Source organism: Parus major, chromosome 3 (genome assembly GCF_001522545.3).
Source record: "Parus major isolate Abel chromosome 3, Parus_major1.1, whole genome shotgun sequence".
NCBI lineage: Eukaryota > Metazoa > Chordata > Aves > Passeriformes > Paridae > Parus > Parus major.
This window is the reverse complement of record NC_031770.1, coordinates 56,300,973-56,327,134: the sequence shown is the minus strand read 5'-3', so window position 1 is coordinate 56,327,134 and position 26,162 is coordinate 56,300,973. Positions and strand designations below refer to the sequence as shown.

General features: G+C 39.3%; 1 protein-coding gene across 2 annotated transcripts in view; it reads left to right on the top strand.

Annotated features, from left to right (window-relative positions):
• The window catches only part of PPP1R14C (protein phosphatase 1 regulatory inhibitor subunit 14C), a 52,070-nt gene extending 26,208 nt beyond the window's left edge, over positions 1-25,862 (top strand). The window contains exons 2-4 of one of the 2 annotated variants that reach the window (XM_033512765.1): positions 13,925-14,008; positions 15,371-15,403; positions 24,536-25,862. In XM_033512765.1, the coding sequence (XP_033368656.1) occupies positions 13,925-14,008; positions 15,371-15,403; positions 24,536-24,610 (192 nt within the window). In that variant the 3' untranslated portion in view covers positions 24,611-25,862. The remainder of the gene's footprint in view (positions 1-13,924; positions 14,009-15,370; positions 15,404-24,535) is intronic. The other variant, XM_033512766.1, reaches the window with a different exon arrangement.
• The last annotated feature ends 300 nt before the right edge of the window (positions 25,863-26,162 follow it).

Sequence of the window (26,162 nt, the reverse complement as noted above, 5' to 3'; positions counted from 1 at the left end):
GTTCTGTTAACCCACTCTCAACAGATGGGATCCGAAGTATATTACAGTCTTGTTCCCCTGCTGCTACTTCTGACTGCTGTTCTTTGCCTCTCACAAAGCAGGCAAAGCAACAGCTGTTTCATAATTTTTCTGTTTGAAGGGAGAAAGATAGCAATGGGGGGTGGGGGGAGAGACTGTAAGACCAGTCATCTTACTTGCATAAGACTAGACAGAAGTGTTCTTGTCTCTTTTTAGAGAGCCAGTAACTCCTCTGAGAACAGATTTCGTGTTCTTCAGTGTTTGTGTTCCTGGAAATACAATGCATCTTTCTCCAAGGTGAGAGGAGAAGTTGAGAACTTTAATCAAATAGCACTGGTTCTGTCTGCTTATTCCTCTAGCTGGAGGAACCTGACTGTGGGTTGCTTGTTAGTGTGACTAATTCTGCTCAAAGGCATAGCCTCCTGGGAAAGCAGATTTTAAATCCAGACTGTGCTGGTGGCAGAGATGTGTAACATGCTCTCTGAAAGGGATGTGGTAAGACTTTGGCAATATCCAACAACTGTCTGCTTGATCAAGGGACATGCTGTAGGTAGCATCTCTGCATCTAGAAGATGAATCCTGTTGAGCTTGTTATAATGAACAGATGGCTTGTTAATATGTTCTGCTGTGCTATGGCAAGCCATGCTTCTTCAAGGCATTGCTAGCTACACTTTCATTGCAGAAATTTGTATACATTCTCTTTCTTCTGATAATTTTCTGTAACGATGGGTAACTGTTCATGCATATGTGGAGGTAGGTGTATATTTGTGGTCTGTTAACATGGTCCTGAAGGGTTAATGTATATGTATGCTTCCAGTGTATATATAGTATGGTCTTGGATGGTGTAACATGAAATAGTATTGCAATTCAGTGCAACATCAGTCTCAATGAAGCTACTATTTGGCTCTATTTTTAATATACCTAAGCTGCTGGAAAAGCTTTGCATAGTATGGAAAGAACTTCAGGAGAAAACTGAGAGACTGCTGTACTCATTTGGGTTCTGTCTGAAAAGCTGTGTCTAGCTGGCTCCAGACAAAGCCTCTGATAACACGCCTGTGTTTTGGCCTCTGGAAACTTAGAGCTAACCAGAAGCATTGTTCTGATTATGTTTGGGACTTCCAGGAGTTGCAAGACTACAGCCAGGTAGTCTTGGTGTGTGCATTGCCCTACAGAGCCAGGAAACTATTTATGAAATGGGATCTTGAGTATATATGTGAGTTCTCCCCTTTCTGGGAATCTTTGGTATTCCTGATAATTGAAGGTGGCGCCTTCCGGCATTTAAGGGACACTTGAGAAAATTACATTCCTCTTAAAATCTTTTTCTCCTCCTCACTTTTTTTTTTTTTTTTTTCCCCTTATCCCCCCTATGTGTTAACTAAGATACTTAAGACTAATCTTTCACTCTTCTTTAACTTGATAATGTGAGGGTTATAGTCCCTCTGCTAGGGCTCCAAACCTGGAAATGAAGGTCTAGGCTTGATACAGCTTTAAAAAAAGTAGTCTTTTCCCGGAGCTGCAGTTCAGTCTGAGGATACAATTTAAGCAGTTGTTTTCTTTAGCACATTCATGGGAGCGGTACTCCCATGAAGCAAGGGGGGGGGGGAATAAGTGCTCACCCTTTAGCAGCTTGTTGGAGTTCTCTCTCTTCAGTTCAGTCCAATTGCAATTTCTCTGTTTTGCTTTTGCCATTTTGCAAATTCATCTATTTTAAAGGCCTTCATCAGTCCTGGACTTGCTTTGTTTGCCTGCATCATCTTTCTGCTACAGTTATTTGTGAGGACTAGCAGCTGTTGCATGAGCATCTGGAATTTTTATGGTTGTACTGGAAAATACTGCCTGTTTGTGTATCTGAGAAGCAGAGGTACATCTCAGTGCTTTGGCCCCATTCTGTTTTGGGCTTGCTTACACTGTCATGATCATGTACCTCACCACAATTTTTCATTATCCAGTATGAAAAGGTCTGTCACATGTTTGCTGCTGGCAAGAGAGTATGTTGTGGAAGATGATAGGCTCTTTAGCATTTAAAAAGTAAAGCTGAAAGTAAATTAGAAGCTTCAGGGATTACTTCAGTTTTCTACTTTCATACAAAACCAAAACAACAAATATCTTGCCTTACATTATACTTTTCTCCTTCTGTATGCTTTAAATTACTTCTCAGGCTATGGTTATGGAACTAAAAAGTTTTTATTTCTTAATATATATATATATATATGCATGTCATCATAACTTCTTTTGGAATACCACTTGGAAGAAAAACACTGTTTCTTCAGCCTGTGACAATTTCCAACAATGCATATGATTAGAGATTGCTGACAACTCCTGACTTTGCATGTTTGTGTCTCTCTGAAAAATGGAGGCAAATATTTTCACATATATTTGACATCTGCTTAAGAAAGATAAATCTTATTGTGAATTTGAAGCAGCAGAGGAAAATAAATTTTAGGCTGACCACAGCAAAGTGAGAGTTTAGTTGAAAAAAGTGTATTGTTTTTAGGGGCCAAGGGAGCTGAAATGGGAGTTCCTGGTGCTACGGGCTTTTTTGGAAGGCAGTTAGGCTGATATCTGTTCTTAAAACAGTTGTTGCAGATCATCGGCAGGCTCTGCCAAGGGACACTTGCTCAGTCTGCATTTTCAAGATGGCATTTATAATTATATTATATATTATAACATAATGTATATGATTTGCTGGCTGTTTGGAGTGCAGTTCTTTGGCAGCAAACAGAGGTTACTCTTGGTGTGGGTAAATGTCCCCATAGGGGGCTTCATAGTGAAACGGGTACAAGAATGTGGGAGTAGCTGGGAGTCAGAAGGATTTGCTGGAAGCTTTTGTTTTACTTGGGCTTTGGACTTCTTCACAGTGAATTCTTCTCTTGCATTTGTGCTCTGGTGGCCAGGATGTGCTCTTGATGTGGAAATAGTGTCTCCTTACAACCCATTTTTTGGAGACTCTCAGGAAAGTGTGAATGTGTATACTTGAAACCAAATGAATGGCAAGGCATTTTGACAGACTCCTGAGAGCTTTTAAATGGAGATATCCTAAAATGGTAACTAAAATTCCTTTCAAGCATGCTGCATTTGGATATAATAAAAGGATTTTGGAAAGAAAGAGAGTGGTTCAAAGCTTGCTGGCAATTAGATATTGACTAAAACAAGTTAAAAATGACGTGACACAGAACCCATGAGCACAGATGTCAGGTTGAGAAATGTGTGAAGGAGGGGTGGTGCTGCATGTTGGAAATCCCAGTTAACAAACCAGCTGGGAAGATAACACTTCAGTGCAAGAAAGATGTGAATGATTCCATTGAAAATCCCCATCTTGAAAGGAATTAATAAAACATTACGATGACATAGAATATAGTCTGAACTTACATGTTCACCTTCCACTTGTTTTCTGTCTTTCAGTGATACAAAATTTTCAGATGAGACATTTATTAAATTGTGAAGTGGTAAAGAAATGGAGCTTTCTTTGCTTTTTTCTTACTGGCTTGGCCTATTTTGTCTGCAGAGAAATGTTGAGTAAAGCTGGCTTTTTCTAACTTAACAGAAGCATCTGCATTGATATCATGATGACTCTTCCTTGGAGAGTAGGTAAGAATTTCCCAGCCAGGAGAGGAAAGCGCAAAGAGGTATTTTGCATATTATGGGGAAGTGGCCATGTTTCTGTTGTACTGGGAAGTTGCATCAGTGTCACAGTCAAAACTATCTGACTTTTAAGGGCTGTCACAATTTTTCCTGAAATTGTGGAATACATGGTAAAAGATGAGTAAATTACAAGTTGTATCTGACCTTCAGCTTCCATTTCCCAAATAAACTGATTCAAGTATTTAAATGATGGGGCCATGAACCAAGCAAGACATGCCAAACTGTGTTTTTTGGCCAGCTAGGGATCCCTATAAGCTGTTCCATTCCAAGTCAGAGCCAATTTTGGTTACTCAGTGTTGGATGCTTTATGGCAGGGTTTCTGAGCAAGTGCTTCCTAAACAGCTGCTCATACAAGAACTACTGTGTATGGACAGAGCAGAGTCAGTGCTGCAAGTGTGTGACCCCTGACTAGGGTTTCAGTCGCCCATTCAAGCAACAGATAAATACCAAACTAAAAATAGCAACTCCAGGGCCCAGGGTAAGTATTTTCAGTCACCTACATAATAGGCTCTTTTGAAAACTTGTTAAAACACAGGATACCAAGAAACTGATTTGATTAAAAAGAAAACACCCTAAGTAGTGTGTATGTGCATTTGATTTACCTTTACAAAATTCCATTTAGCAGTTAATTAGAGGGAAAATTAATCCTGTTGATTCTTTGTAAATTACTTCCTTAGCTCCCATATAATAATGAATAAATAAATTTAAAAAAAACTGAGAGGGAAAAAATCTTGAACAGAAGTGGGGAAAAGAAAAGTAAAAGGATCTGTTATTTAAAGTAAAAGGATCTGTTATTTATCTTTCTTGGCCAAGGCACCTGCATAAGCCTCCAGTGCTGTTCATGGAGTTGCCAGGCTGCATCCAACACTGTATGAGTTACCTCCCTGCTGCTGATGGGAGAATGCAGCCAGTGAAATGTGGCAGCCAGCCCAGGCATCTAAATAAAGAGGCATGGTCTTCTGAAAGAGCACAGAAAGCCTTCCTTCCAGCAAGAAAACTTGCTGAGTGTGCTAGTGACCCCAACAGTAGGCAGTGTGTCTGCTAGGTAAGCATGGCCTTAACTGAGCTGGCAGAGTTCAAGGTTCAGTAAAACTTAGTTTTTCTCCTTACTCTTTTCCTTATGCTATTGGAAGAATAATTCTCATTATTCTTTCAATAGCAGCTTTGTGGCCCTGCTAACAAGCAGGTTGGAGAACTGTGGAAAGAGAAGGAACCAAGATTTCTTTTGCAGAGGCACTCTAGAGTATTTGACTGAGGTCACCATGTCACCATTTTTATATCGTCTACATTAACATAAAGGCAATTCTGACAATAGTGGTCACATTGATGCAGAAATGTAATGAGAATTTTAATGACTACTTTGCTCTACTGATTAAAGAGAGCCCCTGATCTTCATTTGAAAATGCCATTGCCACCACTCCTGGGTGTAGGTAGGCCCAAATCTACATTAAAACAGCTTGCAGAAATTATGATGCTTCATCTGTTGAATGTTGCTAGTATTATAAGACTCTACCTTCAAGTTGATATATCAATGTTTTTTCAACTGCTTGCTCTATTGTTGTTTGGGAAATGGTACCATGTTTTATTTGAATCTTCATGTTGGCATAACTGTGTGGCACTCTAAGACAGTTTAGGTGTGATGGGTAGCATCTGTCTGTCATGCAGTGGAACACAGTAGCAGGGGAGTGGTCCAGATTTTCCATTGTTCTAATTTGGAAAACCCAGAGTTTCACAGCTTCTATATATTGAGTTGTTCTGAGAAACTGGTACTGCTTCCCCTTCTCTGAGTAACTTTAGTAAGGGTTTTGACAGTGCTTGTACCTGTCTCACTGTGCTTTAGCTTAATTTCCCCTTTCCCCTCCTTCAGCTGAATTTTTGACACAGTTGGGTGTCTTATTTTTCTGTCACTCATTATACAGGTTAAAATGTTATGCTAACCATTTTGTGATATAGGACCTAACAGCTGACTTAAATTTAGTGCCTGCAACTGTAAGGAATTTGTCTGAGGAGAATCATGGTGTGTTGCCATCATCTTTCTGCCCTCTAACCTTCTAATTGAAGGAAAGGCAAAACTGCAGTGGCATCTGCAATGACAGCAGCTGACTCTGTTGAATGTCAGTGCAAGGAAGGTTTGTGTTCTGAGGGGCTGGGTAAAGATATTCAGGGAAGCTGGGTGGGGAGACCTGTGCTCTCTCTGGATGTGGATATCCTTTCCCTATCCTCTTTCACGAAGACTTGCCTATAAAGGGAGCTTTCACTGGGATTGCATTGAGGGATTGATGTTCTTATCTCTGCCCAAAGCCCTGATCCCTCCTTGCTCATAGAAGGATCCCACCTGGAATAAGGGTGCAAGATATTTGTGTCCTTTTGTATCACCTGAGTGCCAGGATTGTGCTGTTGCCATTTTTGTGTACTTGCATGCTATTTTATAGTAAAAACTTTGGGGTGCATTTGCTGCTTTAGAGGGGCTGACTCTTTGAATGGAACTTGTAATTGGAATCGCACCTGTGTGTTTCATCTGCTCTACTGTTGCTTGAAAGCCAAGAGGAGAAGCTGATCTATGACAGTGCCAGCTTGTGACAAAAGACAGTGGTTTACAGTGACTGAGGCAAGAAAGAGCCAGCTTGGGTAATGACATGGAAGAACTCAGCTTGAGTGGGTGATTTCCCCTGGTTATTAAAAATATCAGTTATTAATTGCTTTATTGAGGTTCACAACTAGAATTTAAGTGTTGTGTGTACTGTATATCCATTGCCATGTTAATATATTTTTCACTTCCACTTGAAGTCTGAAGTTGCAGCTGTATCTGACATGTACATGGACATTAAGATGCCTTTATACTTAAGGGGTTCCCAGAAATTTTCAAATGTTCTGCACCATGTTATTTATGTGTAATAATTTCTAAGTAAGTTGGAGCTGTTCTTCTATTCTTCTTCTATTTTTAAGTAACATTAACATACAGGATCAGTGTTCCAGTTTGCCTATTGTGATATCCTTATATAAGGTTTGTCCTGCTTGAGATCATTCTTTTATGAATTCTTCCTCCTTTCCATCACCCAGACTCAAACCCCACAAATCTGTGACCCTCCTGACTTACTCTTTCTAGGCAACTTGCAAAAATACTGTTTGACAAATCATATCAGGTAACATAGCTCACAGAGGGAGCACATCCCTGTTGTTTGACTCTAAATCTCTAAAGTTGTCATTATGTAGACTGATTAAATCAAAACTTTGTGTCCCTTTCTGTAAGGAGCATACTGCTCAAACTGGTCTCCCAACTGTATGACAGGAGAAGATAATGGAGATGGTGATGATTATGCAGGAGGCCAAGAATTCCTAACAGTGCTCTTTCAGGGAAGGCTGACTAGGCTGTGGGATAGGCGTGCTTTTTCAATTATCCAAGGACTATGGTGGTATCCTTTTAACATATAATCCTATGCTTTTTCTTGGGAAAAGAAGAAGCTGGGAGCAAAACACACTGAATTTGCATACTGGCCTGGATCTGGGATGCTGTTAGGTTATGCTTTAGATCTTGGAGCTTGATAGTGCTCTCTCTTCCCTAGGTTCAGACATGAATCTCCAACAAATTTCCTAGTTGACATTTCCTTGTAATATTATGTGTACTTCCTAGTCTAAGCTTGGGGCTCTTTCCCACTTACCTACTAACCAACAAAGGGTAAATTGGCAGATGCAGACAGGCTTTTAAAGAGCTGTTTCTTTCTTCTCTGAGCCAGGTGGATATGGGTAAGCTTTGGTCTGGAAATCTAATTGCTGTGTTAATAAACTATGGCACTTGAATATAGATGCTCTGCCAACAGGATTTGCTCTCTTGGTCTGAAAGCTGCCCTAATGCAGCTATGTTTTCTGGACCATGCAATTCGTGCACACCGGCTGAGCAAGCTGCGGTCCAGCTGTGCTTGCTCATGTAAACACCATCACTGTGTGTTTGCATCTGTTCATCTTTCTCACCTTTTCTGCAGCTTTGTTTCGTCCTCTATATTGGTAGACTTTTCAAATTCTTGGGTAAGCTCCCCCTCTGCTTCACAGCAAGGTTTGTAGTCCTCCATGAAGAGCTCTGTGAGCATTGTTCTTGGCATTACTCTTGATTTAACAACTAGCAAACACACTTAAAATGTTGGACTTGTCTAAATTGAAATAATCTAGGCTGAGGAGGTTCACAGTATGTGCCTAGCTGAGCTGGAATGTCTTGGAAAGATTTTTAGGTAAGACTTAAGTTATTTCTGATACTGAGACTAAAATCAGGAAGAAAAAAAGTGGTTTTCCACATTGCTTAAGGACTATCAGCAGCTGAGTTGAAACTCTGGTATGTGTGATCTTGGAAATTTAGGAGGGACCAGATTTGCTGTGTGTCGGAGATGCCTGTGGCCAGTTTATGAAAGTGTTCTCAGTTTAATCAAGCAACTCCCCTCCTCTTTCACTTGTGCTTGTCATGTGCCTGAACTTGTTAAAGTTTGGCAATAAGCTCAAAGATTGTCATATGTGAACAAGCTTGCTCTGTGGGGAACTAGAAGGGGCTGGGCTCTTGCAGTTTCATCTTGGCAAGGAGCCCTTATCACGGTCTCTGGGAGCTGAGTTGCTCCTTTTTCTGCTTCCAGCAGTCCTTTCTCTGGCCCTTGGTTGCAGAGAAGGGGTAAAGAGGATGGGTATAGAAGCAAATACCCAAACAGATAGGAGCAGAAGTGATAGGATTTTGCAGGAAACAAGATATTAAAGTAAACGCGGAGGGCTACATTTTTAAGAGCAGGAGCAGAGGGCAGTGTGTACTTGGGGATAAAAGACTCTTGTTCTCCAGACCAAGAACTGTACACGGGGCTCAGAAGACCTTTCCGCGCTTTACCAGCAGCTTCAGGGGCCCTTGTGTTTGCAAAGTGTTACCTCCCTCTAGTGGTGTGTGCACAAGGCTGTGGACTGCTGGCTGTGGGGAGAGGGTACGTCAGATCTGGACCATATAGATAAAACACCGTGTCCTTGACTTCTGTCCAGCCCTTCGTACCATGTTATGTAGCTGCATTTGGTGCACCACTGAGATACTGGGCAGTTTGCCATTCTGTTGATAGGTGTGTACTTAGTGTCCCTCCTTTGTCGTGTATTTAACTGGATCCAAGTGATGTCAAACTTGAGGACAGGCTCATCACAGAGAAGGTTTCTGTTAAAGAGCCACACTGCCATCATAAATTATGATTATTCATAAACAGTAGGATTATTGACTCAAAATGAGTGGAGAAATCTGGTAACTTTTCCTTGAATGTCTCTGCACTTTTATTCAATAAACAAGAGTGATGGAGGAAGATGGACTTGCTGTTGGTAGAAGAGGCTGTTGCTCTGGTTAGAACAGATTAGGTACAACATGGGTTTTTCTGCCTCTTAGTTGGAGCCAAGACTGAATGGCATGTGCTTGGGAGTGTGGGGCCTCAGTCCCTGTATTGCCTTTGAGCTTTCACGTTCAGTGACTGGTTGCTAATGAGGTGAGTGCCTGATGGGAGAGAAAATAATTTGCAACCGCATGCTAAAGGTTTTATCATACTGGAAGCAGCATCCTAAATGTGTTCACTGGTGATCAGCAGTACAAACTGATAATCACTGTTGCATGAACTGCTTCACCTGGCCCAAAAGAAATGAGAGCTAATTTTGTTTTGCTTTTTTTTCATGTCTACCCTTAGATCCTAATGTCTGCTATGGCATTACTGCTCTTAATATTTTAGGACTGGAGAAAAACACGCTGTCATTTAGTACTGAGGATTTTTGTTCTTACTGCAAATTTCATGAACCCTGGCACTTTGGACTACCATCTTGCTGTCTTCAGCATCCTTTCCTAATCTTCTCTTCCTCATACCAATCAATAGATGGAGCAGTCTTTTTGTCTTGTAAATAGCTTTATATTAGCTGTGTATTTTGACTCTGCACTTAACTAGGATTGGCTTTAAATAAAAAAGAGCTTTCTTTAAGTCTGGATTAATAATTTTTGATCACTTAAACTATTTTTTTAATTTTTTTTTCACTTTTATCCACTTTTTCCCTCATGTGTAAGTCCCCCAAAACAACTGAGTGCTTTGAAACAAGACACACATAAATTTTTCTTTTGTGTCTCCTAAAAATTACTATTTGGTCATATTCATTTACCTGGACTAAGTGCAATCCATTCATAATCCCAGCAGGCTACATATGCAAGCAATGACTTGTAGTCCTGGTAATTTATGGGTTTTTTATTTATCATCCTGAGACTTGTATCCCTGTCTTGCAGTGCCATCCATCTCTGCAGATGAACTGGTTTAGAGCTACCTTTATTAGATGCCCAGCAGATGCCTGTTCTAAAATAAATAAATATTTCTATATATTAAATGTATATTTCCAGAAAAACTGGGACTATTTTCTAGTTTGGTGTTGATCACTTACGATCTTCTTCTTGATCACTGCTACTCTTCCAGGACTCCGAGAGAAACCCCCGATTCATACAATCTGAAACTTGCATACATCTGAATTGTATGGTCATCTTTCCTTTTCATGCATTTTTCTCTTGTTTTCCTTTCCTGCTGTTTCCAGACTCACTATACAAATGATGATTTTAACTTTTCTTGCTGCATTTAACTTCTCCTTTCTTTTCCAGATTTAAAATCTAAAGTAAAAACTAAACAAGCCTATTTAATTATTTCCCAGCACTGTAAATGTGATGATGCACAGTGAATAACAGTGAGGGTGTGGGATAGTAGGTTAATTTGCCAGTTGGATTTATCTTGGGAAGTTATCCATAGAGCAACCATTGCCCTTGAAATTTTAAAGCCTCTGATAAATGTTTAATTAGTAGATACTTGGAATGATGTCAGACATGCTTTTGCTGAACTTTTGCTGAGGTGCTGTCCTCAGGGTCAGCAGACTGAAGTATGCAAGTGTTCCTCAAGATGCCACTGCAAAATCCAGCTCTGGCTTAAGCTGCTGTGGGAGCTGGTTTGGAAGACCTTTTTCTGGTCTCACTAAAAGATGTTCACCTGTTTCTATTTCATTCACCACTCCCAGCTGGAGAGGTTGTAATGTCTTAAACTGTTACAGCTGTTTAGTGCTTAATGCGTGTCTGTGCCCACGGTCTTTTGCCAGTAGCCTGTAAAGAATTCATGCAACCTAAGGAGTAATGGGGCTGTTTTCCAATGCAAGGTTGAATTTAAGTTGCATTAAATATCATGGAAGTTGTCTTTGATATTTTCTGACTTCTGAATGATTAAGAGGAAATCGGCTCATGTTCTGCCTACATTGTCGATGCAGACTGCAGAGGGTGCTTAAAAGGAGAGTGTCCGTCCTCCTCTCTCCTGAGAGTTTCAGTTGATAGATGTTTGCATCCAGAACCCCCACACCCCTATTTTAGCTTTTCTGGGGGCTGCTCCCTGTCAGCATGCTGCTAGTGGTTTCTTGCCCCCTCCATCATCTGCTATTTGCATCACTTTGTCTCCCTCTTACTGGAGTAGAACTGGTGTCAGTGTTTGTTTTTTTGCACAGCCTCATGACAGTAACGAGACCCTTAAAATGCCATCCTTTGGCTATTCTCAGACCCTTTCAGGCTTGGCCCAGCCCAATCTGTATCTAGCTGTTGAATTGTAATTGGAGCAGACAGACTAATCTCACCAATAAAATCTGTCAAACAGAAGGCATGACTTTGTCTTTCTTCCTCTGTCATTACAGCTGTTATGGAGTGGTCAGGCCCCTGACCTAAGGGCATGTTTTTCATGCCTAACATAAAACTGTTTAGATCATGCAGGCACAGTAATTCAGATGGAGAAAAGGTATTTTGATTGTTTGTTCATTCAGCCAAAAATAAGAGCGAGAGTTTCCTTTTTGGGCTTCCCCCTCCATTTGTGTTGTGTATCAGAGTTCAAATCTGCTTTGAAGTGAAGAAGATGCATGTGATCTTTTACAGAAAATGTAACATAATTGAATGCCATTGTGTCAGATACAATTATAGTTCCTTGTTTCAGAAATATTTGTAATTTATTTTTTGCTATCACTTTCTGTGATGTACAGGAGCTGTGTTATCTCTTATACCAAAGTTTCAGTGAACTGTTGGTGCAGTTGCCCTCTGAATTGATGGCACTGTGAACCTTGAAGATGTAGGAGAAAGTTGATTTGAAGATAAGAGGAAAGAGGGATAGAAGCAAGGATTTCTTCCACTCAAATGGTACCATTCAGAGTAAAACTAACCTTACAGGACCATTCAACTTCAAGGAAGTGTGATCACAAAAAAGCATTTTACACCTTCTAGGCAATTTCCCTTCATTGCTGCTTTTCAGTGTTTCAGTTTGCTAGAATGCCACTCCAAGGGAGAAGAGTTCAAAATGTGTATCTGACAAAAATTCAGTGTGCTGAACAACACTTCAGAATGCAGATATATGCACAATTGCTATTTACACAGCTCAATGGATGTGTATTTTGATAAGTTTACAATATTAGCAGTAACTCCAGGCACCCTGACTTAACAGTATTTAGGCTGAGCTGCTTAGATAAAATATTCGGGAGGTTCACTACCTATGTGGGGAATTTCTAGTTCTTGGTGTGATATGCGAATTAGCATAGAGTTGGGATAGTAAGCTACTAAGTAACTGTACCACTATTATGGATTATTATTTATTCTTTCCAATTCTGATGGGTTTTGCTGAATATATATAGCTTATGGAAGACTTATCTTCCTTTTGTTTAAATTACTAGTGAATCTGTTGCATTGGATTAGAAACTCCCATATTGCCAGATTGTGCTATAGTAATTGGTATGTTTACTTCATCTCAGCAAGTGTCCATGCTTCCTTTCCGACCAGACTGATTGGGAAAAGGGTGTGCTTTGTGTATTTTTGTTCATTGGGTCTAACTGCCTGCATGACTGCACTGTAGTGTCCCTGCACACTTTCCTTCAGAGATGGGGAATGAGAAACTTAATCATCCAAATTCTGTCTTTCCTCCTCACACTAAGAGCTGTTGAACAGTTAGCATTTTTGCTTGAATTTGATACAGTTACTTGTTTGCCGCTTTGATGCTTAACTTTGCTTAGATTGACTTGAACTAACTTATTTTCATTGCTAGTGTTTGCACTGTCTTTTACCCAGTAGAAAAATAATTTTGGTATTACCTGAGGCAGTTGCTGTTGGAGCTGTTAAATTATTTCACAATTGTTGAAAATTCTGCAATTTGCTAGAAAACACCCCATTTTTGTTAAAATGCATTTTTAAAGGCTCTTGAAAAGTGTTGGTGAGGCACAAGAATGCAGCAGCTGCTGTGATCGTTTTGCTTCATCCTGACTCTTAAATCCACCCTCCCCTTTGGAGGCTTTCAGGTCCCTGCTTTCATTAGGTAGGTGCCAGAGTGATGCCGCACCAGTGAGTTGATTGATGGCAGTGTACTTGTGGGAGAGGAGAGTCTTGCAGTGCCCATGTGTTGGCTTAGATGGAGGAGGGGCAACAGAGGAGCTGAGGCCTCTGTCAAGGCTGGACTTGGTGTGGCAGAGTGGCTGAGACCTGAGTTTTGTATGTGCAGCAGGGAGCTGCTTAATTTTGGTGAGAAAATGTATAAAAAGGCCAGCAGAATGTTTTTTGCATAAGTGAAAATGCAATAAATGGTGGTATCTGTGGATGATGAATTCTCATGGAGATTCTGGAGGTCAGGGGTCCTTCAAAATATATGAACCACTGATTTGACTCGGGGAACAAGGCATCTGATGTGTTGGTGATGCAAAGAGACAAGTGTGTGGGTGTAGGAGGTTTCAGAAAAGTTCTCTAAAATACTCTATGCCTTAGACTTTGTGCTTCACTGCAGGTACTGAAAATCTGAGTTCTTCTGATGCAGCATGTATGTCATCCTTGTAAGCAAACTTTTTACACAAGGGAGATATTCCACAGTGTTACCAAAAAAACCAGTCCAAAGCAGTCAAAAATGCTTTCAAAACAATTTTGTGGCTTGCTGCAGTTATCTACTTTCTTCTACTTTATCTTCTTCATCCTCTTGCCCAGTACTGTGAGAATAGCATGACTTGTCCTGCTGGCCATGAGTTAGTAACACGTCCTGACTGTGAGCAAAGGATTGCTTAAGAGCTGTCACCTCCTGTGCGGCTGGGGCTTGGCCTGATGCTGGCCTGGAGCAAGAAATCAAGCCATGGTCCCCTATTGATTTCCTTGTCTGGCTCCAGGAAGATGGGTTTGTGTGCTATCACTGGGCTGCTTTTGGGTTAGTTGAAGGATAGCTCTATTGACTAAGTGGGTATTTTTGCATTTCAGGAAGAAGAAATGCCAGAGGTAGAAATTGACATTGATGACCTTCTTGATGCAGCCAATGAAGAGGAAAGAGCTCTCAAATTACAGGTAATATTATTTTATAATTTTAAATAGGAAGGTGGCTAAAGTAATGCATCTGGATCAATAGCTTGTGTTTGATTGAATCCACTGTGAATGTAGAATTAGAATGGAGAGATTCCTAGGTCTAATCTAGCATAGTCTACTAGACTGTTCAAAGGTAATCAAAATCCTTTTAGATAAAAAATTTTTGGAAGGTAGCTGATAACACTAGTAAATAAAAGTTCAAAGAATTTGATAATAGAGGGAAATATGCTAAGGCAAATTAGCCTCATTCTAATTTGTGCAAGTATGTAAAAGGAAGAAGAGAAAACATAGGAAAATGAAGCATGTGTAAAAAGCTACATGACTGAGAGTCAATTATGATGACCAGATAGTTTCTGTGATTCAATCAACAATAGAAATATGTATACAGACCAGAATTCTTCCCTTGTGCTTAGGCTACTGGCAGTTATTTCTCTCTATTCTCTCTATACTAGATAGAAATTGGAACCCATTAAAAAGTTCAAATAAAGGGTAAGATAGTCAGGAACAGGGTTAGAATTAGCAGGGAAATTCAAAAGCTATCTGCTGAAATTACACAGTTTAAACCAGCTCTCTAAGTCTTTGAAGCTTGTATGAGGTAGGAGTTAGTGAATGAAAGAATGAGAGGGAGAAGAAAAGAAACATCATTGCTTTAATGTAAATCTCTCTCTAAATCAATATATAAAACCAATAGGAAATGTCTCCATTTATAATCTTTCCAGATGCATTAAGAAAAGGAAACCTGTTCCAGAGTCATGGCTTGCCCTCAGCTTGCTTCTGGGAGGTGACTAATGTGGTACTTTGATGCAGCACATCTCATTTTAGTGCCTATTTAGCACTCTTCCCGGTGCCCACTGGCCAGCCACAGAGATGTGGGGCATGGCCCCAGGCTGTTTGCTCAGCATTCATAAATAGCTTTGCTGCTTCTGCCTAAACTAGCTGCAGCAGCCCCCTGCTAGGAATGCCCTGCTAGGAATAGCTAACATCTCTATTTCTGCATTGCAAAGACTCTCATGTCCTCACAGAAAGCTGCCTTTGACATGTCTGTTGCTGGGAGAAGTGTTCTTGGATTCTCCTCCTCTTCTCAGTTTTTCCAAGAGACAGGGATTTTGTAACTTCCTACCTGGAGAAAGAAGCCGTTATTTCTCTCCTGGTACAAATCACTCTGATCAACCTGGGGAGCAAAGGTGACTTGTATAACTCTGGGTTTTCAGTGACATCTTCATTCAGTGATTGCTGTTCTTGTTCCTTTTCTTTCTCCCCTCCCTTTCCAGGTTTCATACCATGACTTGTTTATGTTCACAATTACTCTGTATGGATACTGACACTTTCATATTTTGCTTCTAGGAAACTCTTGTAGATTGCTACAAACCAACAGAGGTAAAAGACTTTTTAAACGCTATTAACCTGTGGAAATGGTAGTTATGTTCAAGCTAAAGTAACTTCTTTTTTTATTCTTATGATAAAGTAACTAGATGAATATTAATGGCTGGCTAATAGACTTGGAGCTTTGTATCCTGAAAATGTTTGTCACTTAGCTACAGTAAGAATGTGATTGTACCCTGTGGAGAAACTGCTGGACATTCCAGCTTAACTATCAATATTGTTTGCTGTAGTGTCCTTACTGACTATACTGACTTTTAAGGCTGCCATGTGTATAAGAAAACTAAATAGAACTCTCATCAGATGGCTAAAATATTTGCATGTTGGACTGTGCTCTTCACTGTGAAATAACTTAATTGTATCTAGGACAGAAAAATTTATTCTGAGAACTGTTATGCAGATATGCAGCTCAGCCAATTGTTGTGTGAATGGACTTGAACAAAATTGTGGGATAACCTGTACTGGCAGGATTTAGTTACTCAACTTCCAACTTGTGTAACTTGTGTTGATGTGTCCAGTGCCAACATAGCCTGCTTTTCATACAGTAATGTGTGCTTACTAGGAAGAGTAGATATTGTAAAAAAACCCCTTGGACTCATTGTAAAAATCAAAAGTCTAGGTCATGGGTCAGTTTGTTAGTTCCATATATAGAGTCAGTTCTTTCCCAGAAGTGGCTGCTGCACAGTATTTAATAGAGGGATTGGCTTACAGGATTCCTCTCAACAGAAACCTTTCAGCTGTGCATGACTAGAAGCCAGCTGTTTAGCTTTGAAACAAGGCTGCAAATAGGTTGATTCTTCTGTAATATCTGCAGCTGTAGCCACATGAATTGGTGGGGCTTAAGGATAGTCAGACTATAAGGAAGAACTGCTGATGCAGTTGAATAGGCACTTCACAGTCCATGAGATTTTCTTCAAGGCTTTTTCCATTGTTACTGATTCCTATGGTAGATTGGGAAGATTCTCCAGAATTACTATTACAGTTGCTGGTACAAACATTTTGACAGAGTAGAGAATTGACCCAGAAGGACTCATCTGATAACATCTGTAGAGTTTGTTTTGTGTTTTATATTGGTTACCCTAGAGCAGGTAACACACATTTCCCATTATGGAGTTGCTATAATGCCAAGTCTTCGCTGTCTCACTGTAGTAATGCTACACCACAGATGACCCTGTCAGCCTTCTCCAGCCCTCTCTAAGCAAGCGCCACTGAACCTTGGTTCTTCTTAAGATAGGTGTGAAGATGGATATGGCACGTGGAGCCTGATGTGGCTCTTGTCACAGGCTAGTAAGAGAAAGCTGGAGTCATGACTAGGTGGGAGGAACAGGTTGCCAAGGGCTTAACAGTCATGCATGTGCTGATCTCTTATCTCTGTGTTGTCTGAAGGCAGAGATCAAATAATTAGTCTTCTTCCTTCTTCATTAAACATGTAATAAATTATTTTTATTAGCTGTGAAGTTTGATATAATGCAAGGACAAATTTCAGAGAGCTGATAAGGGTACATGACAGATGTCAATGAGTGTTCTGCTGGAAACTTTGGTTGTAGAACTACAGGAAATATTTGTGCCATACTGGTAAATTAAGTTGGTGTGGCAGTTTGCAGAAAACAAAATCCTGGACATATGTCCTCGTCTGCCCTTAAGGCACCTGGATCAAGGTGAGATTTTAATACTGAACTGGTGACCTGTCTTCAGTCCTTTATGGATGGGATGGAGGCAGTTAATCTGTTCAGTCTTATCTGTGAGAATTTTCATCTTCCTAGACAACCTCTAGAGATAGCCAAGTTGAGGGGGTACTTAATCCAATCATTCTCTATAACTAGCTGAAAGGAGGATGTAGACAGGTGGTGTTGGCCTCTTCTCCCAGGAACCTAGTGATAGGTATGTCAGGGAAGTTTAGGTTAGACATTAGGAAGAATTACTTCACAAAAGGGTTGGTAGATATTGGAATGGGCTGCCCAAGAGATGGTGGGCTCACCACTGTGGAGGTGTTCAAGGAAAGGTACTTCATGCCATGGTCTAGCTGACAAGGTGGTGTTTGGTCATGGTTTGAACTCAATCTCAGAGACCTTTTCCAATTTAATTGGTTCTGTGAGGATAGTTTCCAAAAATGAGTCATCTCCCAGGACTATTTTACAACAGCAGCTTTTCTTTATCTATGGCATGATGAGCCCAGTAATACTGCATGACTGCTAGCTTAGGTGACTTAAAAATAGTGATTTTTATCCTGCCATGTGTGGACTTAGAAGATGCTTTTAGTTGGCTTAAACTTGCTATATAAGGATCAACACCTTGTCTAGAAAATCTGCAATATTTTTATATTTGCAGACCATTCAAAACTATTGAGTGAGTTGGCTTGTGAAAGGATTTTTAGAAGATTTGTGGAAAATGGAATTTCTCCTGACCAATGAAATGCAGTCTGTCAAGTGCACTGGGGGGGTTTCATCATCAGGTGTTAAACAATTTGCAAAAGGTAGTAATCCCTAACTGGGGGAAAAAATTAGATGTCCCTGCTATTCAGAAAGAAAAATAGTGCAGGAAGAAAGTTTAATAACTCAAAGCTCTTATCCAGCTATGAAAGAAAAAATAAAAACCCTCTAAAGCTGCAAATGTGTATCTTAAATTTTTTCTCAATATCTTCCATTTAGACTAAAGGTTAAGGAAAAACTGAGGAATGTTTGTATGTATCCTGGATTGACTTTTCATCAGACTAAGCTGACCTATCCAGTTCACTTAAAAGATGGAGAGAGTTCCCCACCTCTTTAATAATTTGGCCAAAGATAATAGCTGACAGTAACTTATGAGGAACTGTTACAAAACCTTTCTTCTAATGGAAATACAGCTAGACAGTTGAATGTGCTTTAAAATATTAAAAGCTTTTCTTAGGTAGCATTTATGGCTGTTTTAATTTGTATGGAAATATGCTTAATGTGGACCTTTATGTAAAGACTCATTATGTACACAAACTTAATGATTTAGTATCTGCTGAATCAGTGCCATAATCGAATTTTGGATCTGAAATTTCATAATTGAAGAGGAGCAGGGAGTAGTATCCTCTTCCTGCATCATCTGTGTGCCAGAGCAATCAGTTCTTCATACAGTCCCACACCAGTTGTGGAAAAGTTCTTTGAGTTGCTGTTGTAGTTCTGTCTTATCTTCTCTGCCATTATCTGATGGTGGAGAATCTTAATGTTAGCAATGAATATAACAAATTTAAATATAATCTGCCATCTTGATGATGATGTTTAGATACTTCACAATAGACTCTTATTTAGGATAGGAAGATAGTTCTGATTGTGAAATCAATGAGGTTTTTTTCAGGCATGTATTTTGAAGAAGGCTGACTAAATCTGTATTGCTGTTACCTCTGCTGTTGCTAACAGCAAGGCCACTCATTTAGACTGGCATTGGAGAAAATCTGAAATATTTGTGGCTGATGTGAATTAGAGCTTCCACTAGTGGGACTGTGAACATGATGGCAAGAGAAATGACAAGGAAATTCTTAAACTACATTGGGAGAGAAATCCAATGAGTGGGCAATTTTTATGCTTACTGACTCCAAAAGATGCAGCTGAGCAACACAAGGACTCTGGATAATGAGTGTTTGAAGAGAACTGGATAAATTAGATTTGCAGTTTATTTACTTCTTTTTTTATATATATAAATATACAAAACTTCAGATGAATGGGCTGGAGATCTCTCCCATTCAGGCAGGATTAAATCTATTTTGTTAGTACAATTCTTCACTTAGTGCAAAATGGAAGAAAAAGGAGATGAAGTTGCATCATTAAAGAAAGCTACATTCTGGAAACTTCTAATAATAATTGTCAATGTGGTTTGCAAACAAACTATGTTGAATTGTGCATATTTTCTGGAGAACTTGGGCAGAGATTTAAGTTACTGACTACTCAATTACTTCAGCACTTGGACTATTGCAGCAGCTTTTAACACTTTTTAAAAAGGTAAAGATGCATTTGCTTAACTGTATGTATCTCTAAATTTAATTCCTAGTTGGAGTAAATTAAAGGCTTGTGATGCAACTTTTTAGAGTGGTTTAGGCGCTGTGGTTTTTAAAGGTAACAGCTGTTTTGTGTATGTATTGACACAATGTATGTTTTTACTATGCAGGTATGAATAGAAAGCTCTATGCTTCTGAAACAGAACCCCATAACTTTTAAAGGACCATATGTTTATTTTGGTCCTAATATGTTATGAATTATTTCAAGTTAGTGTTACTATTTGTTGTTTCCATGTAATTGCAAGGCAGCAATATATAGGATACCCACAAGAAGCAATAGTCACTGCAGATGTGTCCTAAAGCTTCAGTGCTGTGTGCTTACATCTGGACAAGCCAGGGCAGCTGATGGATGGTAAATTATTAAGTCATAGCAAATATATTTTGTGTCCATATTACGTGAAGTGAAATAGGAGAATCTGTAGAGAAAAAAGATTGGAAAACATGCTTGTTTAAAAGCAATACAGGCAGATGCATTTCCACTAAAACATGATTTCTTGTTCATCCATTTGACTACTGAATTCAGTGAACTAAAACTTTTTACGTGCCTGCTGAGATCTGCCCTATATTGTACTACAGTGTTGGAGGGGGAATTAAGCTTGCATGTTTTCATTTCTGCAAGTACTCATGAATACAACTTATAAATACCCATAGCAATATCAGAATGGATGAGCAAGCGGTGATTTGACAAGAATAAGCTGTGCTTGTTTAAATGCTGCTGAATTGGAGAATAATTAGACTGCAAGTCTTTGCCATAACTAAGCTTTGTGGTATGTAGTAGTGCCTTATACAGAGCTCACCAAGAAGCGAAATTGCTGCAAAAATTTCCTGCTCTGGACACTGATGGTGCTGTGTCATCACTGGAAAGAGCATGTTGAGGGCATAGTTCAGTGGGGCTACAGAGATGCTGCACTGGTTCTTGCTAATAGAAGGCATCTTCTGGCCCTGTTCTCCCAAAGCAGTTCGCTTCTTTTTGTACAATTGGCTTTGTGGGGGTTTGAGCCTGTGTGGAAGAGAAGGTGTTTGGCAGTAAGATAGGTTGTTATTTAAATTGTTTCCCAAGTACCTGTGGGATTGTTCTTCAGGCTGAATTCAGTTCTTACATCCAACTATTGAAGCCATCTCCAGGAAATAGCCTTGGGCAAACAGTTAAGGAAATCTTGGTTTTTGACCTGGCTACAGGGAAGTAAAGCTGTGAAGGAAAGCTGACTTAGGACTCATTTCATGCTTTAGTGAAGCAGGAGGACTAGAAACTCTAAATTTTAGTTTAAAAACTAGTCCTACTACATTGTGTACTGTTTCAGGAAGAGAAATCTGGAGAGGCAGAGTCTAATTAGTCTCCAGAATTAATTGGAAGACTTGAATAGGAAGCCTGGAATTCACTGTCTGTCAAATGACCTCATTAAAACAATGAGTCACACCACCAAAGCAGAGAGGTGATTTTCTCCCCTTTCCTGAATAATCATTTCACCTTTGTTTTTTGCCTTTATTACTTTTTTGCCTAAGGCTGAATATAGATGAGTACAAATGAACTGTAGATTTGGTCTCTCATTAAAATTTGCCTTTAGAATGAGAAAGGTGTCTTCTAGAAACAATGATTTAGAATTACAAATTAACAAGATTCTCAGTGTTTGTAACAAAGGTGCCTCCTTGCAGAAAATCTGTAAAAAAGAATTTTAACTAAGTTTGCATACATTTTTTCACTTTTTAAGAAATTTATTATTTATTTTGTTTACTAAGGCACAAAGTGTTGGTATGAAATTTTTATTGTATTAGAAGTCCATGTAGCCTGTGTATTCCTGGTTATAGCCCTTCAAGAAATAATAAATAAGTTCTTGAATCCTTAGCTGAATTATTCTTGGTTTTTAACTCCATAAATTAAATCAGTATATATAGGTAGATAATTCAACCTGTATTACAGAAGTGCTTTTAACAGAGATTAGTACATGATCAGCTTTCAATTGTCTGATGCTAAATTTCAGCATATCTTGTTAGAGGGGATTTCAGTAAAATGCTCTGTGTAAAATGTTTTTAGTGTACCAGGTGGAGACAGATGTGGATATTAAGTCTTGACTCAAATGGCCACAAGGAACAACACTACAATTTTTGAGTGATGGCTTAAGAAAACCAAATTGATTTTGCTGACATAAACCTGAGTTGGTTAGTTATAAAGTAAAGGTTTACTGAAATGCTATGAAGTCACCTTTTCTGCTTGCACGAGGGAAAATGTGCATCTTTTCTAGAACTTTTTCTTTTCCTTCCTGGGGAACTGCTAAGCAAGAAAGGCACAAGCACTGGAGCACAACTGTGTTAATGACAACCAACCCCATGCAAGTGTCAGATGCAGAGTGATATTTAAATCAGAAATGTGCTGAACCAGTGTTGCAGTTTCAGTGTCCATGGGAAGTGCACAACAGCGCTACTGCACTATGCAAAATGTCTGCCACGTGCAAAATGCTCCTGCTGGGTTTTACTCTTTGGTACTTCAGACCTTTATTTCAAGGAAAAAAGTAACTCCTGAGGCATAAAGCATTTTAAATTATTATATGTACTTCTTCAAATGAATGCTTTCTCTGCCTTAAGAATAGTTGCAGTTACCTCAGATCTCCTTTAAGGGGTTAACTCTATGGTTTGGTTTATTTCAGCAGCATTAAGAAGTTTCCAGTTGGTGGTAAAATTGCTTGAAAACTTCAAGCAAATATCTTGTTTTCCAAAAGAAGGCACTTGTCATAACGCTGTTCAAAGTATAAGGGGAAGAATTTCTCTCTCTTGCTATAATGTCATATTAAAAAGCAATTGACCCCAGGCTACATTTCATATCTAAGCAAAACTTGCTCCAGACTCTGCAGAGTTGTGGAATGGGCAGAGGAATGGCAGGGTGAGATATCCCAAATGACTGCAGAGTGCCATAGATGTCCCTTCCCATAAGGCTCTTACTCTTGTGAAGCTGCTGGAGAGTTTCCAGATGTAGTGTTTTCTTGTAGAGTATTTGTGGCTTGAACAAACAATTTAAAAAGTTTTTCTAAGGGTAGAACTGCACTTCAGCCCATTCTTCGCCAAAGCTGTCTTAATCTGATGGAACTATAGGTTTTGTTTTTTGTTTTTTTTTTAAATAGAAAGACTTACTGAGAGGCAATATAAATGACATTATTCCCAAGTAAAAATCTTCTAAGATAACTTTAGGAGTTTATTTCTTTAATGATTGTACTGCAAGGCTCTTTATAAGTTTGATAGGAAAAAATTCTGAAGTGTGTTTATGTGCTTCAAGCAGCACCATACCATATAGTTTTGCATTATCTAACAGGTCCTTACAGTGATGATATGATACAGAACTAATGCAATGTGTGTTGAAAGCTGTGAATTTTTAGAGTAAGCATGTCTTCCTCCTTCTTCTGATTTTTTTAGTGGAGGAGTACTGGACTGTCACAAGTTTAGAGCTGGTATTGTTGCAGTGGCTTGTGCCTTTGTGAAATAAGACTGCTTCAAGAGGATGGAGGATTTGGGGTTTTCTTAAGAAACCTGTTTTTCTGATCATTTTATTAGGGTGTCTGTCCAGATGGGAAACATGATACTGATATGCATAGATGTATTCCTGAAGTGGCTTTCACTTAGTTCAGAGTGGAGACCCCACTGTTGTGTAGCTGCTCTGCCTTTGCTGCTGTTGATTGCAGCCACAGGTAGTGTGGATGCAACAATAAGTGTGATGCAGCAGTACATGCAGTTCACTATAGATGTGCATAATCTGTCAGGGAAGGAAATTGGTTTGTTGGGAATATGGTTTCCCAGAAAAAAACTGGTATATTTCTCAAGTTAAAATACACATTTACACAGATCTTCCTTGTGTGAAGTGTAGCGCCTTATAATACATGTTTCAGTGTGACCTTCTTTGAAAGGTATTGTGTTGTCATTTAAGTGGAGACTTTGTTCACTGGAAATTTAACTTCAAGCATTCATCCAGGAAATCATGCTTTTAGTTGTTCTATAGAATCATAGATTGGTTTGGGTTAGAAGGGACCTTAAAGATCATCTGGTTTGACTGCCAAGGCCTGGGATACCATCCACTAGGCTCAAAGCCCTGTCCAGCCTGGCTTTTCACATCCATCTAACAGAATAATTACAGTCTATGTTTACAGCTAGCTGATTTCATAAGAACCTTTTTGTAAGTGTATATATAGTACTGTGGATAAACATAATTTTCCCAATGTGATATTAAGGAGGTCATTCAGCTTTTAATGCACCTACAATAAATAGTATACCAAAAGAATTTCAGGGAATGGTGCATGTCTGTAAGCTTCTGTTCTCACACAGTTTAAAAAGAGGAAATCTGCTGAAACTGGGGAAAATATCACCATGAATAAAGGCCTGGTCCATTAATTGTTTTGTTGTGTTCTAGGCTGGGTTTTTTTGGGGTGGTTTGGTTTTTTTGTGGGTTTTTTTGGAGGGGGGTTGATTTTTGTTTGTTCATTTATTTTCAAAGTAGTGTCATTCACTTAGCTCTGCAACCAGTTTCACCCATCAGAAATCAGTAGCGCTACATCTGGCTCCTTTTTCCTGCCTTGCCTTGGACTGACACAAGTGTTAGTCAGACCAGGCTGAGTGGTGGGCCTGGTCAGAGGGCTGAGCCAGCTTAGAAAGTAGCAGGGCAAGAGAAAAAACAGCTGAGATTTTTAGCCAGATCAGCTTTCCTGTACAGCTCAGCATATAGCCAGCCAAAATACTAGTTCCAGCATGGAGAGTGGGAAGAGAAGAACCTCTTTTGGCAAGAGTGCTGATTTCTGTGTAGTCTTAAGCTGTGGAAGTCTGCTTTGACTGTTTGCATTGTATCCAGCCATAGGTTTTGCTTTATTCAATAGCTGGTATAAGGTCCTGTGCAGTAAAAGCCTGAAAAATGGGTTATAACTGAGCCGGGACAATCACAAGGAAAAGCTCACTGTTCACACTTTTGCTGGATAGGGAAGGATGTGTCTAAGGTTCCCAGCTATCAGGCCAGAGAAATTCCAGCTTAGTAGTAAAAGCTTAAATAAAAATATATCGATGACTTTTTTTTTTTTTTAAATTGATTATGGTATTATGGGATCATTAAAATGACTCATATTTTCTTTTTTTTTTCCTAGGAATTTATCAAAGAGCTGCTAGCTCGGATAAGAGGAATGAGGAAACTCAGTCCCCCTCAAAAGAAGAGTATATAAATAACTCAAAGTAATAGCACTCTGTAAAAGACATGGCAAGGGAAATGGGACTTTGAATACAAGACCTTTATTAAAATAATTGTCTTTCTCCACAACTTTTTTGATTTTATTCAGTTTTGACTCAAGAATTTTTTTTGTGTGTTTTAAGGGTTCTTTTTTTAAGTGTCAATTATTTTTTATCAAAAATATCAACAATTTGGATGCTGCTCAACTTTCACCTGAGGATTACTGAAGCAAGTGAAGAATCCAAGAGTTAGTGATGAGGGGCAGCAGGCCTATGTGGTGAACCAGAAGATCTTGTAAATTTACAGAGCTAGGAGATCTCTCCTTGCAACTAGTTGGATAACGTTTCTTAAGTTGGTTGTACATTTAACTCATGGATGTCAAGTTTCTTGTGCTTGTCTGTACATAAATTTTAAAGTGGGTTGTGAATACTGTTTCACATGGATGGAAGGAGAAGTTTGTTATAGTAAATTATTTAAATGGTGGTTATTGCAAATTTGCTACCAGAAGGTACCAATTTAGATTACTAAAATGAACGCTGCCATTTTTCTAAACACCCTTAAAGCAGCCCAGTGAAGAATCTCATCATATCTCCTTGTTTAGACTGCAGCATATGAAAATTGGGAATTTTAAGGGCTTAATTTGTAGACTTAAAAGTTATTTGATTGACTTTGATGCTTTGCCAGATCACTTCCTCTCCAACCCATGGTGTCTTGGGAGCTGTGCTAACCTATACTGAATATGGGCCTGGAGTGATATCTAGAGAAATGTCCATCACCATTTAAAAGTTGGTTCATGCTGGAGGAAAGGCAGTGATATGAAAACGAATTGCAAGTACTGTATTGCATTTAATGATGTGGTCTTAATCAAATGCAGATTCCTCTCCTATAAAGGTAGGCAAAGAGTAATACAGCCTTTGTTTATGGCTCTGCCCTGAGAAGTGGGGAGACTTCTTAACCTGGGCTCTCTTACTTGTAAGAGCAAGAACAGAGATGCCCGCTCCCTTCTGGAAAATGTCCTAACTAGAATGTTTGATAAGCTACCATTTACTGGTAGGTGACATTAGTCAGGCATTTTATATCAAGGGTGCTCTGAACATATTTTATTTTTCAAAAGAAGTACATGTTTGTGAATTTTATGTATACTGGCAAGCTTTTTTAATGTATTTAATTTTGTAATGTTTACTGATGATTTTATTTACCAGATATTTACTCAAATAAATGGAACAACTTGTGACTTGTTACATGTACACTTTACAAGACTACTGTTGCTGAGTAGGTTTGTAAATGGAATTGCTGGTCAAAAAGAGAAGCCTGTGAGGTGGTAAGTACATGGGAACCCAGGTGTATTGATCCTAACTGGCTTTTAACATACTTAATATCACTCAGCCCTTGCCCAGTATCGCTCACACTCCTGCAACCTGGTGCACAGCTTCACTTTTGAAGGTCTCCTCCAGATAAGGCCTTCCTTCCTTGTGTCCTGGGAATTTAAAAAGGGGTGGGGAAAAAAAAGCTTGGAAATTCTTTCAGGTAACTACTGGAAAATTCAG